The 19,719-nt window shown below is 38.3% G+C and overlaps 1 protein-coding gene across 1 annotated transcript in view; it reads right to left on the reverse strand.

Annotated features, from left to right (window-relative positions):
- Positions 1-424: 424 nt before the first annotated feature.
- Positions 425-19,719, reverse strand: part of OSBPL8 (oxysterol binding protein like 8) — a gene marked incomplete at its 3' end in the record, with an annotated part of 50,582 nt that continues 31,287 nt past the window's right edge. The window contains exons 5-18 of the mRNA XM_010172507.1: positions 19,071-19,172; positions 17,626-17,829; positions 13,029-13,113; positions 11,709-11,880; positions 8,572-8,806; positions 7,004-7,188; positions 6,134-6,215; positions 5,351-5,449; positions 4,823-4,919; positions 4,379-4,477; positions 2,858-2,955; positions 1,640-1,729; positions 936-1,072; positions 425-610 (exon numbers count right to left, since the gene is read on the reverse strand). Of these exons, the coding sequence (XP_010170809.1) occupies positions 425-610; positions 936-1,072; positions 1,640-1,729; positions 2,858-2,955; positions 4,379-4,477; positions 4,823-4,919; positions 5,351-5,449; positions 6,134-6,215; positions 7,004-7,188; positions 8,572-8,806; positions 11,709-11,880; positions 13,029-13,113; positions 17,626-17,829; positions 19,071-19,172 (1,871 nt within the window). The remainder of the gene's footprint in view (positions 611-935; positions 1,073-1,639; positions 1,730-2,857; positions 2,956-4,378; positions 4,478-4,822; positions 4,920-5,350; positions 5,450-6,133; positions 6,216-7,003; positions 7,189-8,571; positions 8,807-11,708; positions 11,881-13,028; positions 13,114-17,625; positions 17,830-19,070; positions 19,173-19,719) is intronic.

Here is a 19,719-nt window from a genome sequence, read left to right on the forward strand (position 1 = left end):
GCTGCTCTCCAGCCTCTCATTCCCCAGTCTCCAGTCTGTTTTCCAGCCTGGGAAAATCTGTGTAGCTGCTCTGGTCAGTCTGGGAGCGTGGGGAAAATCACAATGCATCCCAAAGTGCCGTGCCCCACATAAGCATAAAGATAAAAAAGAAAAAGCCCATTGCAATGGTTACATGAAACCACTGGTTTGCTGCATTAGCAATCACTGCCTTTTCAACACTAAAAGTGCCAACTAAGCTCAGCTAAAAAATTATGCACTTTTAATTAAAATACATAAATAAAAATGACAAGTAGCATTGGTATTTCACAAGTTTGAAATCAGCTATGTATCTGAGTTCTTTTGCTCCTGAAACCACAGAAAGAGACTCAGCAACACTACCAAGCACGTAACAAGCAGTTTTTGTTACAAGCACTTCAGGACTCACTCGGCATATTTGTAGTGCCACTCTCCCGTGACTGAATCCTGATCGAACAGCTTGCATGTCCACTCCTCACCCTTAAGTTTCCTCTCTTTGGCACTCTTTCTCTGAGCTTCTTCCAGAACATATTTCTCTTGAGTAGCTTCTGTTTGGTCTTTATTATTTATTGCTTTTGTCACTTGTTGCCAAAGCCTGACAAACAAGCAATATAGAGAGTTACAATATGGTTGACAGAAATAACTGCAAACATTTCCTTAATTATAGGCTAAATAAATGGACCAACTCTAAACAGAATGTTACCATGTTGTAATATATGTTTTATCTACATTTCCATCAAAGCTCTCCATGATTGTTAGGCTTGGAAATAACGATCTTGTATTTAATGGTGTTGCTTTCTTGTTTTACAGGCCAGTATCAGCAAATATGGGAAAGAAATAAATCATAATTTGTTCATAATTTGAAGAGGTTGAGTTCTGTTTTGTCAAAATAATTATCCATGGTTGTAAAGTTAACTTACTTCTCTGACTCAAAGTCATCTTGCTCTTCAAACTTCACTGTGTATCTAGGCAATCTACGCTGCTTGATATCAGATGTTGGGTTCCAGAATGTCTCTGAAACATCTGTCCTCTTGTCATTAATAGTAACTTCACTGTCCTGTAACATATATAAATCAGTTACCTTAATTGCAATAATCTCAAAGAGTACCAAAATAGCACAAAAGGGAGAAATAAGTATGGTTTTTGTAATGATAATGTATTTTCTTTTGAATGCATGCAATTAAGAATAATTAGATATGCTAACTTTAAAATTCAATTTCTGCACTCTGTGCTAGTTCTAACGTGGAAAAGAGATGCAATGGAATCATTACAATGTCCAAAAACCAGCGGTGCCAGTGTCATCTCACCAGAACTGAAACAGGTTTAAACATTTCATGCTGATGCCATAATAATTATTCATATTACTAACACATATACTAAAAACATTTCACAACCCGAAATGTGTTTTCTTCATGTGTTTTCCTCATGAACTACTCAAATGTACTCAGCTTTTCACCTTTTAACAGTTGCAAATAACACTATGTTGATTCTAAACTTTCTTGAGAACTCTCTAACTATAGAGACACTTCCTGTAAAAGTGGTATTCTTTTTAAAACTTGAGTCTTTTTTGTAACCAAGTGCTAGTTTTCACCTGTCTCAACTATCAGGCAAAATTATCACTTACCCAGTGACCCTCCAAAATAGCCAGAACTTCTTTGCCAAGCTTAATTTTCCCTGATATTTGGTTAACACTGTCGTTGTTACCCAAAAAAGGCTGCAAAACAAAAAGAAATGCTTTCACGTTTCTTTTAATAGAAAATTATTTTTGCGTTTATGTTTAGTGTTAAGGAAAAAGTGTGTTTATGAAATGTGATTTAAACAGGCCTGATGGCTTTTAATATTATAACTTTGCCTATTTAATCCCTAAGACAAGTCTAAAACCACAGTAAGTTGTTCTCTCATGCTGCATTTTCATAAAATTTGTTGAGCAAAAACATTTCTAAGAAATGTGGAAAGAAAACAGAAAATGTTGCAGAAGGAAATAGTCATTTGCTACGCTAATTTGACCGCTTTGCTAAGGACCATTAGTTACTAGAGATTAACTCTTGCAGAAGCCAATTGTATCCTGGGCTGCATCAAAAGAAGCGTGGCCAGCAGGTCAAGGGAGGTGATTCTGCCCCTCTACTCTGCTCTCGTGAGACCCCACCTGGAGTACTGTGTCCAGTTCTGGGGCCCCCAACAGAAGGAGGACATGGACCTACTGAAGCAAGTCTAGAGGAGGCCACAAAAATGATCCGAGGGCTGGAGCACCTCTCCTATGAGGACAGGTTGAGAGAGTCGGGGCTGTTCAGCCTGGAGAAGAGAAGGCTCCGGGGAGATCTTATAGCGGCCTCCCAGTACCTGAAGGGGCTACAGGAAGGCTGGGGAGGGACTTTTGACAAGGGCAGGTAGTGATAGAACAAGGGGAAATGGCTTCAAACTGGACAAGAGTAGATTTAAATGAGATATTAGGAAGAAATTCTTTACTGTGAGGGTGGTCAGACACTGGAACAGGTTGCCCAGAGAAGTTGTGGATGCCCCCTCCCTGGAAGTGTTTAAGGCCAGGCTGGATGAGGCTTTGAGCAACCTGATCTACTGGAAGGTGTCCCTGCTCATGGCAGGGGGGTTAGAACTAGATGATCTTTAAAGTCCCTTCCAACACGTACCTTTACATGATTCTGTGATTCTATGAATTCATCACTGCTAGATAGACATAGCTGGATATGTAAAAGTTGAAATGAAAATTCCTCAGTTTCCAAAAGGACAATATCGTATTAAATCAGATCACAGCTAAGGAGTGACCTAATAGTAATTATCATTATGCTCATTCTCCTTCTTTTGCCCACTCACAGCATTTACTAACCTTGAGTTTGAATTCAATTGTTGCACTGTAGCCAGTTTTCTCACAGGTGATGTTGACTGTTCCCCCAAGTTCTAAGGTCATTGTGCCATAAAGAATTCCTACAGAAGAAAAAAACCAGCTAAAATGAATGCTTATAACTGAACAAGACCAAAAACCTAAGTTCTTTGGACATGATTCCTAGAGTAAACATCTCTGTGCCAGAGGAAAAATAATCTTTTCAGATGACCTTTCTTAATGATAAGCATGATCTTTCTGCCAAAGAAGATAACCCAAACAGAAACAAAAAGATTTTATGTGAATTACAGACAAGCAGGAAAAATGGTTTATTGAGACAAAACTTTGGCAGTGTATGCTGCTGGCTCTAGCAAGGGTGGTATTTAGTCTTATTGGAGATGATTAGAGGAGGGAAGATTTTGAGGTTAAGACAAGAAAATAAGACAAAGAGAGCAAAGAAAAACTTCACTTGAACAGAAGCAGTATGTACAGTCAGATCACAGGGGAAGACAATTATGGACAACCAATGTAAGACAACACTGATCACCTCTCTAAAGACTTTTGGAATTAAAAAGTTGACAATGCCGAGTACACTTTCCTTCCCCTGATTACTGTGTTTCACCCTGCAATCCAGCATTTGAAACACTGAATATATTTTACATACAGTGGATGCATGTGCAAATATGTTTTTTTCACCATGCACATTCTCCTTTCCTGCATATTCTTCTACCCTCTCCCTCTCTATCAGCTTTATTAGTCACACTAGTTCTACTTCTTCCTGTTTCACTTGAATGTATGTTACGTGCTTTTGTTAATTTTGTCACCAAAGCCATAAAAAAAGATAATCCAAGAGTATTAAAAACATCCATGGTAAGAGAAGAGCCTACCAAACTAATGTCAAATTATCTAATTCTGCTAATTCATTTTCATACATCTCAAATGAAGAAAATATTATAGTTGCTGACTATAAGGCTTCTGAAAGGGAATTCTGGCAGACAATATATGGATAGATACAACTGAGTAAGTAACAGTTTAAAAATCAGCAACTCTGCAATGTATTTTGTACTACTACTGACCTTCCAGAAGAACTATGCAAACTACTGACCTGGTTTCCCACGGTGAAACTAAAGACAACGGTCATGATTTATACTCAGATCACAGAGAGAGGTGTAGATACTACTTTGCCTTTTACGTTTACAAGAGGAAAATACTGGAAAAGCTCAAAACTGTTCTTTAAAAAAAGCAACTCAAACAGTAAATTACTGTAATGTAATGACAGATAACTATATATATGATCTTACTATTTATGAAAAAAATCTTCTTCTGTGCCAAAAAATAGATCATTGTTTAAACAACAGATGTATTTTTCTCCTGATATAATATGTGGAAGCCTAGAGCTACCAATGCTGCCAACTTTCAGAACACTCTTCTCAGATGACAAGCTTGAATCCAACACAGTATACTATTGAGAATAATAAACTTCTGTTCTCATGACTTTGCCACCCAGGGAATGAAAAACACCACTACCTTTACAATGAGCATATGGCATTGTCATTACATAATCTTCTCCCCTATTTAGGAATGTTAGCCGTCCTTCTCCATCTAGTATGGCAGATAACGAATTCCCTGAAATTCAAAGACAGAAAATCACTTTTGTCACCCTGCTAGACAATAGTCTGCATTTCCTAATAACTAAGCAATAAATTAGGAACATCAATATATTTAGCATTGCAATCCATCCTGTCCAGTGAAGTCACTGTAATATATAACATCACCAATTAACAATTAAAATACTCCAAAAATATAAATTAGTATTCCAAAGACCAGTAGCAAAAATCTGTAAGGAAAGGATAACACAATGATCAAACCCCTGCTTCTTCCAACAGCCTTCTTTCATCTGCAAAACACAGATCATTTGCACCGATTTTATATTCTTAAATGAAGGTACAATCAAAAAACCACATTATTTACCATAGAATTTTGATTTGGCCAGAATGCTACCACTAAGGCAAAAACCATCCTTGCGGTTGCTAACATAGAAGGCAGAGATTGGAGGATGGTGGGATACCTGTTGAAAAAAACATATATTTTACAAAAAAAAAAAAAAAAAAAAAAAAAAAAGAACATGTAGCATAGTATAAGACTTAAGTTAATAATGACAGAATGCAAAATTCAAGCTGCACATAATACAACACAGTTAATATATGTAAAATTATAAGGATCAAGCAAACATTCTTACTGAATTTCAAGAGTTAAGAACATTAGCACCCAACTTTTACTGGAGGAAAGGGAAATAAATGCTGGAAATACTTTTCTGTCTGTCTGTCTAGGAAGACACTAAAAGAGACATCTATAAAAGAACCTATGCTCATCAGGAGGGCTTTTAGGATTCCACTCATATTTAAATACATTTTCTTAAACTGTAACATTGTTTGTCTAGCACAAAAATGTGATACATTTATTTGTCTTCAAAATATTTGTACTGATTATTGCAGCTACCTGTTCTGCAATGTAAAAAGTCTTGCTATTCGTCCTTGGATGAATCCACATGCATCGGAAAGTCTCACCAAGTATAGGATTGTATGGCTTTTTTAGTCCCTGGACAGACACAGAACAGAGAGTAACCATACAATGCAGGTAGGGAACTTACAAAATACTTTATTAGTCTGTCACTGAAGATAAGACACACACACAAAAAATCATAATAGATGTGCTGAAGCACAGTGTACTTGATTTCATCATTTGAATATTATGCTCAGTTACTGGGCTCTTCGTTCCAAGGAAATCACCATAGATTTAGTATATCTGATAAATTATTCCAGACTACACATAAGGGCAAACAGAATATAAGAATTTTCGTAGGACAATTATTACAGACCCTTTACCTGAAGTTAGGTAGTAAGTACTTTCTTCTTTCAATACTATTTCCCACCAGTGTAGCTATAAGTAATATTTAGTGTAAAGCTAAATATTTCTCCTCCAATTGCAGCATGTTCTCACTGAAGAATGGTAAACATAGAACTGTCTCAACTTTATCACAAAATGTTTAGTTCAACCTCTACTCCAAGGAGGGGGAAAAAACCTCAACTGAATATAGTCTGTTTTAAGCATGGCTAGGGACCAAAAAGGTCCACAATGTATTTGTGTAAATAATGAAAACTTAACCTTGCTTTTAAAGAATACATAACAATATAATCTAAAAACAAAAAGTTATTCCAGTACCTCCCTAAACCTTCAAACTATAAACAATGACTAAAGACAAAATAATATGTGAGAGGACACCTTTGGCTTTTTGTAGAATCCCGACAAATACCACTTCACTACTTTTTTCATGCGGTTGTAAGCATTCTCTTCAACAGCAGCTCTATGAAACAAACAGAACACGCAGATGAAATCTCAGTAGCGTTTCAGTTATAGCACGCTATCGATCATTGTGATCTATCTTGGATCTAGGAGCTGGCTAAAACAAAGGTTTTGTGATTTGCAATACTGTAAAACTTTCAGCATGATTGCATTAAATTCAAAGTTTTCAAATAATTGTCTGAAAATGGAAATCAAACAAAAAATCATAAATGGTATTTCCGTAATTGAGTCTGTTCTTCGTAACACTAAATCCTCTTCCACCCCCACTGAAGTTCTTTCATTTATAAAAGGTACTACCTTAGAGAACCAGCCTACTCATACAGAACTCAAGAGTTGAATAATATTTCAATTTACAGTCTTTAATTTATTAGCTACATTTGAGCAGGCAATTAGTAATCTGAATGGAACTTAACACTGTATTACAAAGCTAACTGGTACTGTTTTATCATTTTAAATATGCCTCCTAGAGAAAAAAAAAAAACAAAACACTAATTTTGAGAAGTCTTCTAATTGGTCTCTAAAAGCTAAACCAGAAATGTCTGCAACACAATTGCTATTACTAAGAGCGGCCAGATTTCAAGAGGTACCATGTGAGTTCTCAGGCAGTTAGCTTTCAGAAAACAAGGATATCTGATGACTAATACACTGTCAGACAAACATCCAAACTCAAAGCAGTCTATGACCTTGCTTAGTAGACTGGATCAAACAACAAACATTTCAGTATACACTGTGACCCCATTTTAGTTTACAAAATGAAAAGAACAAAAACCAGAGATAAGACTGACTCACTCAGATAGAAAGTCTGCATGGTAGTAGTAATCAGACAGCTTGTCCAGGAAAGAACGAGGTTCCAAGATAAATGTAGGCAGTACAACCTTGGACAAGTCCATTCCTGGCCGGACTTGCTTCAGCAGTGTCCAGATCAGACTTTTGTTTTCTTCTGACACTACTTCTGTCTGAGCTGCCTCCCCTGCCTAGGATGAACAAAAAAATGTATACAGAAAAGAGAAAGAAAATAATCCTCCAGAAGACAGGTGAAAACATTCTAAGGATATAATAAGAATGGAAAATGCTGAAGCAACTATGGGGGAAAAATCAAGTTTTTCTATGTTTCACTTATGATACATCTTTAATGCAGTATGACAGATATACAATTCAGCATTAAAAACTGCATTAGTTTTCATCAGCTGTAAAAAAGAAAAATGAGGTAGAACATTTTTCAGAAACCTTCCCTTAGTCCTTTCCTAGGCATCAAGTACACCACCCCGTGTTCTCACATGCAGGGCTTGCACAGCAAAGGGCTGTTCATTCTACCAACTATTGCCTGCCATGAAACCTGCCACATTTATGCTTTTCGCTGCTTTGACCAGTTAACAGTATCAGTGATTTTCTTTAAAGAAAACCTCTACTTAGGGGTAAGTGAGCAAAACCCGCAGTCACACCCCAATATATTCCTTTCTGTCCAAGGGGGAAGATATTCTTCTAGACAGTTTCTGAAATCAAAAGCAAAGTTTGTAGGAAAAGCATCCCTCCTTCCAGAATAGTTCTGAAACAGATATCCAAGAATATACTGTCAACTCAAACTCCTCAGCTTTTCCTAAACTCCTGCTCCTTCTAGAAACAATACTAGAAAGCAATAAAGCACAAAATATTTATGTTTCAGAAGTATGAAAAAAAAAAATCTCATAGTTAGCATTTGAGAAGAAAGGGGAGATTTATGAAAAAGCTCATCTCAATTTCTGTTACTAAGTTTCCTGGCAACTTTTTAGCAAGTAAAGCATACAAATCCCTGTCATGTTTGCCTGTGTAGATGTGCAAGACAACCTGCAGAAGTGGAATGGCAGCTCTGGGGCATCATACTAGAATGCAAGGCGACATCGGAAACACAGCAAGCCTTCCACTGAATTCTGCAGACCCCATGGCTGCTTAACTCCTCTCTTGCAATAGAAAAACAGAGGTGTCAGCTTGCATTAAAATCTTCAACTTGAAGATTTTTACTTGAAGAAAAAAAAAACAAACAAAAAAACCCATGAGTAAGTTCATTAAAAAAAACAGAAATTAGAACAAAAGGACAGGTAGACACGGTCAACTTCTGCTGCAGGTGGTCCTTTCAAACTGAGGACCTTCTGTCTAAGCAACATTACAGATACTCTCATTATCTCTGTCAGAATCTCAGACACAAGCACAGGAGTGGCAAAGCAGAGCAGAACACTGGTGAACAGAACTTTTTCCCCTCATTATAGCTGAAAATATGAAAGACAATCCCGCAAGTCAGCTTTCAAGTGTAGTCTGACTGCTAAAATACCAGCTTTGTATTTGGAGAGGTTGCTTGCTCACTACATCAACAGCACTTTTACCTCCCCAAGTTCTTCATGGCTCTGTTCTAAATAAGTAGTTTCCTTGATATCAATTGGTTCTGGATCAACGTAAGAATCGTCCTGTCGCTCTGATGTGTCACTATCACTGTCTTCGCTTTTCCCCAATCCATCATTATCCGATTCCTCGTGGTCATGGTCATTTTCCTTATCAGATTTGTCTGAGTATGTATCTTGATCTTTGAAGTGATGCCTTTCAATTTCACTGTCATTTAACCTACAAAAAAATAAAGGCTAAATGAATCTTAAATTTCACACAATATTTCATGTTTCCAAACCAGGATCTTAAAATACACACTAAAATTGCCACTATCAAGCCTGATCTGGCAGCAATGTCAAACTAGCTTCGCTGGAAACATATAGGATGTACTCTTCCCACTGAACTGTCAAACACACCAAGGTCAGAATAATTCAGTTAGAAGGGACCTATAACGATCATCCAGTCCAACTGCCTAACCAGTTCAGGGCTGACCAACAGTTACAGCATGCTGTTAAGGGCATTGTCCAAATGCCTCTTAAACACTGACAGGCTTGGGGCACTGACCACCGCTCTAGGAAACCTGTTCCAGTGTTTGAGTACCCTTAAGAAGGTAGTAAAGAAATACGTCCTAATGCCCAGTCTAAACTTCCCCTGGTGCAGCTTTGAACCATTCCCATGCAACCTGTCACTGGATACCAGAGAGAAGAGAGCAGCACCTCCCTCTCTCCTTCCCCTTCTCATGAAGCTGGAGAGAACAATGAGGTTGCCCCTCAGCCCCCTTTTATCCAGTCTGGACAAAGCTGAAATCCTTAGCCACTCCTCACAGGACATTCTTTCCAGTTCTTTCCCCAGCTTTGTTGCCCTCCTCTGGACACCACCAAGGACCTTAGCATCCTTCTGAGTTTGTGGGGCCCAGAACTGCACACAGTACTCAAGGTGAGGCCACACCAACACTGAATACAGTGGGATGATCCCCTCTTCTGACTGGCCGGTTAAGCTGTGTTTCATGCACCCCAGGATGAGGTTTGCTCTCTTGGCTGCCAGGGCACGCCGCATATTGCACCTACTGTCAACCAGCATCCCCAGATCTTTCTGCAGGGCTACTCTCCAACCACGCTCTCCCAATTTATTCTTGTGTCTGGTGTTGCTCTGTCCCAGGTGCAGAATCTGGCATTTCTTCTTGTTAAATTTTATGCCACTGATGATTGCCCAATGCTCCAATCTATCTAGATCTTTCCGCAAGACTTCCTGTCCCTTGAGATAGTCAACAGCACCTCCTACTTTGGTATCATCAGCAAACTTGCTAACTGTGCATTCAACTCCTGGATCCAGATTGTTGATAAAAATACTGAACAAAACAAGCTCTAGGATTAAGCCTCAAGAAACACTGGTGACTGGCTGACACCCAGATGTAGCCCCATTCATAATATCCCTTTGAGCTCTGTTGTTCACCCAGTTCTTCACCCAGCACACTGTGAACCTGTCCATCTCACAGCTGGACAACTAGTCCAGAAAGATGCTGTGAGGGACAGTATCTAAAGCCTTACTAAAATCCAGGAAAAACTACATCCACCACCTTCCCTTCATCCACTAGGCAGGTGACCTTATCATAGAAGGCTATAAAATTAGTTAAAAAGGACTTTCCCTTTGTGAACCCATGTTGACTGTGCCCAATGATTGCACTGTTCTTGAAGTACCTTGCCATAGCAACCACTATGATCTTCTCCATAATATTTTCAGGAACTGAGGTTAGACTAACAGGTCCTGGGAAGATCCAGGAAACTACAGTCAGTCTACAGAGCAGCCCTGAGGAGAAGGACTTGGGGTACTGGTGGACGCAAGGCTCAATGTGAGCCAGCAATGTGCGCTTGCAGCTCAGAAGGCCAACCGCATCCTGGGCTGCATCAAGAGAAACGTGGCCAGCAGGTCAAGGGAGGTGATTCTGCCCCTCTACTCTGCTCTGGTGAGACCCCACCTGGAGTACTGTGTCCAGTTCTGGAGCCCCCAACACAAGAAAGACATGAAGCTGTTAGAACGAGTCCAGAGGAGGCCATGAGGATGATCCAAGGGTTGGAGCACCTCTCCTATGAGGACCGGATGAGAAGGCTGGGGCTGTTCAGCCTGGAGAAGAGAAGGCTTTGGGGAGACCTTATAGCGGCCTTCCAGTGCCTGAAGGGGCCTACAGGAAGGCTGGGGAGGGACTTTTGTCAAAAGGCAGTGGTAGAACAAGGGGCAACAGTTATAGACTCTACTCTCTAACAGCAGTACAAAATTCCTGCCCACCCAGAAAAGACACATGGGCAGCTAAATCTTCATGGGGGGAAGGGATTATTTGAAATAAATTTATGTCCACCTGAAAGTACATTGAATTGGTGGAAGATTACTGAGAGAAACTGCATAGAACAAGCTTCAGACCCAATTATCTCAAATAAAGGACTAAATCTTTTATATTTCCTAATGCACTTTGGTACCACAACTGAAGTGTTTAAAAATACCATTCATTTGCCATGCTTGTTTAATCATGTAATTCCAAAAAGCTTATGCTCCCCAAAATCAGTCTGAAAGTATTTAGTGAAATAAACAGGCAATTACTTAAGGGCACTCAGACATTAGATACCAGGTGATACCAGATAATTTCAACTTCTGTGCATTTAATTTAGTATAATAATAGGGTGACTGAATCATTATTCATCCATCTGATGATTCAAAGCTGAGACATGCTGAAACCATTTAAATAACGATAGGATTATTCATTTCTTTAACCAAAACCCAGCAACTTTCATTCATGTCTACCAACTTCTGTCACATGTACTGAACTTCTTATTTTCAGGTGAAGCTAACAAGAGAGACCAACTAAAGATACAAAAAAACCTTTAACAGCTTCACTTATGTAAACTTACTGATGTGATACTCAACTTTGAGTTCTCTGAGCCAAACTTTCCTCTGTATCCACCTTGCTTGAAAAAAGATTTTTTCATTTTATTCACATACAATATAAAACACAGTGCAAATAAGGTATATAAAGACAATTCAGGAGCAAAAAGATCTGCAACCTTACAAAGAGATTCCCCTTATGGAGAAGTTATCAATACAAGGTTCTGCCAAAAGGACAATCAGGTTTAGTAATTAATTCACTTACGGTAGGTTTTCTCCACTGTGCAAGTTGTTAGCACGAAGCAGACCATAGAGAGAGACATGAGTATTGTCTGCTGAAGAGTTCAAATCGTGTTCTTTACCTTCTCTAATCATTGTACGTTTAAGCAGACTTGAACATTTCAGTGCCAGCTCCAAAGCATCCATCCAACACCTGCCTAAAGACAAATTTAATATTAGAATAAAAATTAAGGATTTAATGGAACTGTACAACTTCTATTTCCTAATTTCACAATCCTGGTTACACTGCCTTTGCAGACACACTTTAGAGTTGTTCCATCTTACACGCACTGGATTTTATAATCTGGTGGGGACGTAACAACAACTCACAGGTACACAGCTCTGGCACAGGGGATGCTTCAAGGTAGGTCAAGCAAGGTGAATCATGATTCTGTTGGAGCATATTCCAGCATTTTTTCCTTAATGCAAGTACGGTTCCACCAAGGCCCTGACTGTTGAATTCCTCAAAATTTTGTGCAGCCCTGCTCTAGTTTTGAAGACTAAGTAACTGCATCACTTGGCAAAATGTGTTCATGTAATAAAATAACAATGTGGAAAAGGAGCTATAATGATAGCATATAAATACCATTTCAATATAAAACAGCAGACATTCGATTTTTTAATTTTTTTTTCACAAAAAGTAATTAAACAAATTTGTGTGTTTCTGCTCCTTATTTCTTCATTTCTGTGTATCTAATCCATTTTTCTATAAAGAAGGCAGATAGAGTCCTATTTTTAAAGTCTGCAGGCATAAGCTTAATCAACCAGTAGAAGGAAAGTAGCTGCTAGAAAGGTTACACAAGTCTTAAATTTTGCTTTGACCTCTGAAGATGGTTGTGTTGATATTAACCATTACTTTCTCAGTGATGAAGGGGTTACAAAACTATATTTTGAGGGAATTTTTACTACTAGAACTCTGTGCAACTGCTGCACTTTATGATACACAAATACCTTCATTAGAAAGAAAGTATGTTCACATCAGCACTTCTGAAAGGCTCTAGCTTAAGTATTCACACATACATTAAAATAGTTAAATCTGAAATAAACCTTTCCCCCTCCTCTACCTAGCCAATGCAAGGCAACTGTAAGGAGTTCAATAACAGTTTCTTCAGGTCAAAATTTTCCTTTAATAACCATGAAGAACTACTAGTATGAACATAACTGAATGCACTAAGTTAAGGGAGAACCTTAATACTGATAAAACGGCAATCACAGTAATGTAATAGACATAGTAAGACAACTGAAGCTGTCTCTTTCTAATAACTAACTGCTGACACTGTGGAAAAACAGTGAAGCATCTATTTACCATCTGATTCTGAAGCGGCTCGGATGATCAAATAACTGCTGGGCAATGGCTGAGTAATAGAACCAACTGCTTCGCCTTTGGGACCCTTGAAATAAAACAAGCAACAGCATCAGATATTTTAATTCGGTTTTACAGTTTATCATTCAATATAATAACAAGCTGACACACTGCAGGACTATTTACTGTCACTCAGCAACATCTAATGAAGACATGAATGGAAAGATGGACAGCCCTCTTTTACTGGATTTCTTCTTCAAATACTTCATTCTAAGTATAGTTCCCAATTCAACCCCACTTTAAAAAGAATGGTCTTTGGGATTCAATTTTTTGTTTGTTTGGTTGGTTTGTTTTTTTTTGTAAATCAGACTGAGCATAGTAACCTGAAATGCTCTGCTGATGCTACTTATAGCAAGACGACAAAAGCATCAAAAGGAAGGCCATGGAGGAGTCAACCTCACTGACCAGGGCTTCCTGCAGATGGGTGTAGAGAGATCACAAGGGACAAGCCAATCCTCTTCAGCTCAAGAGGTAAGATTGAAAGCAAGCAAACAAAAGACATGTCTATGGGGTGGTTTAAGAGAGTTGATTTACAACAAATGCTGCCTAGTAGAAGACATCACATTTGTACAGCAACTGGCTCTTTCCCCTCCAATCCTACTCGTTCTTGATGAGAGCACAGGTTCCTCTCAATTCCTATGAGGATGCTACGGTTCATAGCACAGAGACACCCGAGCAAGCTAAACCCCTGCAGAGAATGGGAGGCCTTCTTCAGTGATCCACTTTAAGCTTATTTTGCATGACACTGTGTTTGGTGTCCCAGAAGCATCCTATGCTCCAGAGCATGCAGTCATGATTTTTGTGTGTCTTCATCAGACAGATAAGTCAACTGACAAATAAAATGGAAATAACTCACCCAAACACTATGTATTGCTATAGGAACTCACTCATCCTTTCTCCCTCCCTCCTTCCCCTTCAACTTTTCTACCTACCCAGTAGTCAACTCAACAAAATATTTAGGTGCCTAACTGTACGCTTTGCATTTAAATAAGAAAAAAAAAAGATGCTGCCCAGGTCCATAACAGACATTTAGATGCTTAAGTCTCTCTATAAAGGGTATCAGCAGTACACCATGGCACTATGTTCAACTAAAGACATACAGAGGATGTCAAATGTCAAAGTTTAATTTTCACTATGAAGTTCTTCACATTCCAAATTAAAAGAAAAAAAAAAATATCCAAAAGACCTTTCTATTTCTGTCAACCTTCATTTTGGAATAAAATGCTAAAGAACCATTTTAAAGCCCCTTCAAAAAGGTTTACCTATGGTAACTTTAAGACAACTGGTAGGCAAAGAGGGCTGTATCAAATATACTTGAAGCTATTGTCAAAAGCTGAGTTAAGCCTGCCTAACCGGTGAGTTAACACATTTTGGTGTGGATTGATTTCCCCCAGAGAGAAGCCTAATGAAAAGCTAGTACAAGGCTCAGAAGAGGGAACTGGAAAGCCAGCAGAAGTTTTGAGCAAAAGCAGATAAAGGCAGGTATTTCAGAAGCAAGCAAATGAAACAGCCAGAACATTTCTGAGGGTGAGAGGCGAGTAATGAGGAGCCTTGGTGGCACTTAAATACCAATACAGGCAAGCTAGTGCTGGTGTAAATGATGTTCAGAAACTCCCGAACAGTCAGTACAGAGTAACAGCAACTTGGGTATTAGAAACATGATTCCAAATCTCGGTCAGCCTCCAAGTGAGCAGAAAGGTGCGTCTACGAAAACTCTTTGGTGAAGCAGTAACACGGGGATTAGGAGTTTGTGAATCATGAGAACCAGGAGGGACAACCTCATGCATGAGCACTCCTTGCCCCGAGGGTGGGCAGGCAGGGAAGAGATCTCACTCGCACTGGGTCCCCGGGGAGGGGAGAGCACCATGGCACAGGGCAGTGCTGTGGGTGGGAGAGGTGCTGGGGCGCTGGAAAGAGGGGACTGTGGGTGCACAGTGCTGTGCAAAGACCACAGCCATCACAAGTCCTTGAAACTCTCAGGTCACAGGACACAGACCAAGGGCAGACCTCTGCCTGTGACATCTCCCCTTCAGGGTTATACTGTGGGCATGCAGGGTACATTACTTACTCTGTACCAAAAAACTATAATTTAGAAGTGTGGTTTAGTGTTTGGAGTTTTTTTAATGCAAGAAAGCTATAATCCCCTAGGTGCTTTGCCAATACATTAATTAAAACCAAATTAATAATTTGCAGCAAACATTTAAGTAGGTTGATTTATTTTGGAATAACTGCTTGTGGATCTTGATTTCCTCTAACTGATTACTGTAGCAAAAGCACTGGATATTTTTCTTTGATATAGCCCATTATGGTTTCAAAATCAATTTGCAGTATGTTAGTGTACTGTACAAGAGAGACACCAGTTTCCATCTGTTAGGTGATTTTATTTGAACTGTCTCTGTTCCTGACAGAATGATAGTACAAGTACTACAATACAAGGTAATGGGCAAGTTACAAATTCCACTAGTTAAAAAAAAACTTCCAAGTTTACTTCCTACAGAATATTCACGCCAATAAAACTCAAATGCCATGAACATTCAGAGAAAGCAATAAAAGCTGATAAGCAGTTACACTTGACTAAATTTACTCATGAAAAATGAGTAACTTTTCTAGTTATTAATTTTAGAAAACTGAAATGGCATCAGGACTGGGCACATGAGGAAGACAGAACAAGGTACAGTGTATCAGCTACCTCAGAGTGCAGGAGGAACATCAAAGACCACAGCAACAGGCATAAGGGAGCGTGCGAAGTGACTGGCCACAAACTACTGCAGAAGAGAATTTGCAGTCTGCCAGAAGGACACACTGTGGGAAGTGTGTTCAAGTGATAAAATCTCCTGCGGTACTTATACCTGTGTAAATGTTTCTTACAATGTCATCTTCCTGCACTGACTGCAAACAAGGCTTCTTTTGCCTTAGACTTCTCATAAATCTACTCTGTAAATCAGTCAATTGCTATTATGCTTATGAAAGTTTGCCTCATGATTATAAATCTGTAACTAGGACATTGTAACTGGCTAGGTAAACAAGGTAGAAAAAGGTTTCAAACTTCAAGGCCTTTCTTCTAATTAAATTGAGTAATTCTCAACTGCAAATAGCCATACCAAAATGAACAAACGCCACTCCAGCTCTCAGCACATTTAGAATGGACAATATCAATTTGCTCAGGTTCAAAATTTGACCTACCTTAAAAAAGTAAAAATCTGGTTGGGCATGTCCTCTAAATTCTAAATATCTAGTTAAAAAAACAAACAAATCCATTTCTCATTGCCAAGCAATAAAGAAATATAAGACTGATTTGTGATCTTCTGCAGACAGGCCACCACTTTGCAATGTATGTATACATGATCATAAGTAATTAAATCACATTAACAGTAAATCCTATAGCTTTGGAAAACAATATGACGTTTGTGTTCTGCAAATGTGAAATCATCACTGATTAGTGAAAAGTCCTCCTAAGCAATACTAAAATAAAACTGTTCAAAAGCAACTACAAAAGATTTGATCTAAGTTTGGTAAATTTAGGTAACACTGATAATGATAGCAATTCAGAAAGTCCACAAACAAACATCAAGAATTACACTAGCTGACTGACTTCGCAGTCTAAGATAAGGAAGACAAAAATCAACGCAGTGTATTCTACAGATGTGACAGTACATCTCTATCAATTTAAGATTCAGAAGATACAACCTTACAATTAGTAGCTATCTTAAGATGTATGTTGCAGACAGCATTATTAATTTATTATGACAAGGGTCTTAATATTGTACAGTAATTCTGTCTAAAGCAAGATGTCATTTCAGGAGGTAAATACTTCACTTGGGCTCTGCTTCCACACTCCCTCTCCATATGCAAACACAAAACAAGAACTACTACCTTACTAGACTATAAACAATGAGTAATAGCAAACATTAAAGATTCTTATGAGAAATTGAAATAAACCTTTGCTGTGCAGAACACACTGCGCTGATCACAATATCATGCCATGTATGGCAAAGCAAACAGACATTAGAACTGAAGGAAAACATTTATCGTCCCAAAATTACAGCCAAAAAGGAACACAATTGGCTAACAAGTTCCAATATAAGCTATTATTGCACAAGGAAGTAATTTGAATTTATACTCTTACAAGCAAATTGAACTAGGCTGACATTTTATTGCACAAATACAGGGTTGGAAGCCAAGAAATGTTTATAACACACCTCAACTCTTTCATTTTGGCAAATCACTTCCCTCCTTAATTTCTCATATTTGACTGATGTAAAATACGTTACACAATCTTTCCTTCCATTTACATGATTGCCAAGCTCTTTAATGGCATCCTTCTGCACACCACACTTCTGAAGCTATTTAAGTATATAGAGCAGCATAAATCAAATACTTTTTGTGATGAAGAGGACTAGATGTTGAAGGCTCATATTCAGAATAAACAAACCATTAAGTTGTAACAGAAAATGCATTTCAGCTTTTCATTAAGGTTGTCTTTACTCACAGCTGGCTAATGCTAGTCATCTGTTTGAGAACCATATATGCTATCACTAACCTTTATAGCCCATATGGACTGCTCCAAAGGATGAAAGAGTTTGAAACAAAAGCCATCTTTTTTAGAAGGCCTCTCAATGAGTTCACATGCGTTCAGGAGCACTGTTCCTACCCACTGGCCATTTTTGGGGGTTTTGTAAATAAGTAAAACTCCTGGTTTCAGTACACACCACAGTTTGGTCCAGCTTTTCAAGGTACCACGAATCTAGAAGATAAATAGTTAGTTATAGTTAAGCCAATACCAAAACTAACCCCCTTAACAAAGTGAAAATTTAAATTTCAATTATTCATTAGTTTTTATGTCAAACAAAGTTTATCAGGTCTATAAAAAGTTTACCCAGGTTTATCAAAGACAACACAAAGGCACAATTTCAACGCTCACTCTTTCATTTTTTCTTGATGAATACTTATTCTACAAATGGGTATACACACATCCAGATATGGGAAGTATGACAATTCATCTGAAACCTTCATGAATTTTCCTGTTGGGAATATATTTTATAACTAGCATGAAGACAGGATAATCTTTGGAAACAGAGCTCTTCTGAAAACAGAGCAGACATCTGATAAGAAAGATAGGATATTCACAAAATAACTCACATATATTTGAATTTCTTAGATAAAACCTCTTCTAACAGCTGTTAGCTCCAGTCCATATGTGAAATATATGATCCTTTCAAGTCCCTGAATTTGCACATCTGTATAGACTGCTTGCATCAATTCCATCAACTCTGAATTTTAATTACTTATGTGTCTGTAGGCCTGAATGCCATTTTGACCTCTGAGCAACGTTTTAGCCTGTTTACATTGATTTTTGCAAAAACTGGATAAACTTTTTCCAGACCGGCTATTGTTTGGAGCTAACTATAAAAACAAGTAACAGATCTTTTTTTCTTGTAGAACGTCCAAGGAATATATTTGGAACAATTTCCAAGGAACAAATTTAAGGAATTATATACAAATATATAAACTGCACTATTGTTGATGACACTGACTGCCATCTTTGAGAAATTAATCCCTCACTTTTTGTACCAATATTAGAGGACACTTAAGAGGGGAAAGGAAAATTACCAGAAAGGAATACATAAAGAAATCTGTAATCAATATCTGACTGAATGACTTTCACTATTGTTATGGACATAACAGAGCTTCAATTCAAAGCGTAAAATAAAAAGGACAAAATTAAAATCATAAAGCCAATTCATCTGAAGTTAACGGCTATACACTCAAGATGCATGTGACTATGGTGACTGCAGTAAGTGGGAGCTAGGTTCCTCCATTATTCCCCTAGGACCTGAGCACAGAGACCCTGGGATGCAATTAGTGTCTGCTGTGCTTGTAGAAAAACATTAACAGCAAGTAAAAGATTGAGCCTTTTCTATTCTGGTCAGAAAGCAGCAAGCAGCTGCTACATCTTCAACTTAGGTTTCACACTTGGATTCTGACCTTCAACCAGTCAGCCATAACAATAACTGATGGGTCTGTGATAGTGCTAAGTAATTCCTTTGTAGCTCTCTTCTTTTCTTCTCTGTAATTTTTCTTTTGAACCTGTAAAAAATAATAAAAATATTTATAATGCCACAGCCATAAGCCAGTAATCGAAGCACAAAAAGACATCTATCAATACAAGCTGAGGAAAAACCTGGTAAATTCAATTTGCAATACAGATGCAGAGAAGTAGCATTAAAACACAGTATTTGACTTCAAGGTGTGAACAACTATTTCATGTTCTGTTTCAAAAGCAACTATCACAGCTACCACATAACCAATTTCAGATTCTTCTGCAATTTGCTTTTAAAACTGAGGACTTTAAAATTCCTGTTAGAATCACAGGGGGAAAAACAATCAAACGACCCATCCCACTTACTCCCTTCCTTTCCTGATGTAAAGTACAAAACTAAATTTGGGGCAGATTCAGATTTACAGGTAGGTTATCCGATCAGTCGTCTTTATCCACCAGTTACTTTCTCTCCCCAGCAGAACTTTGTAACAACACATCTCCCTCCTTTAGAGGCAAACAATTTGATGCTTCTCCTGACATGGTATTTACCAAACAGTGGAGTCTGGTCTTTTTACAACACAGGGGGAAGAAGGC

The sequence above is a fragment of the Antrostomus carolinensis genome, unplaced genomic scaffold, assembly GCF_000700745.2.
Source record: "Antrostomus carolinensis isolate BGI_N321 unplaced genomic scaffold, ASM70074v2 scaffold4247, whole genome shotgun sequence".
Taxonomy (NCBI): domain Eukaryota; kingdom Metazoa; phylum Chordata; class Aves; order Caprimulgiformes; family Caprimulgidae; genus Antrostomus; species Antrostomus carolinensis.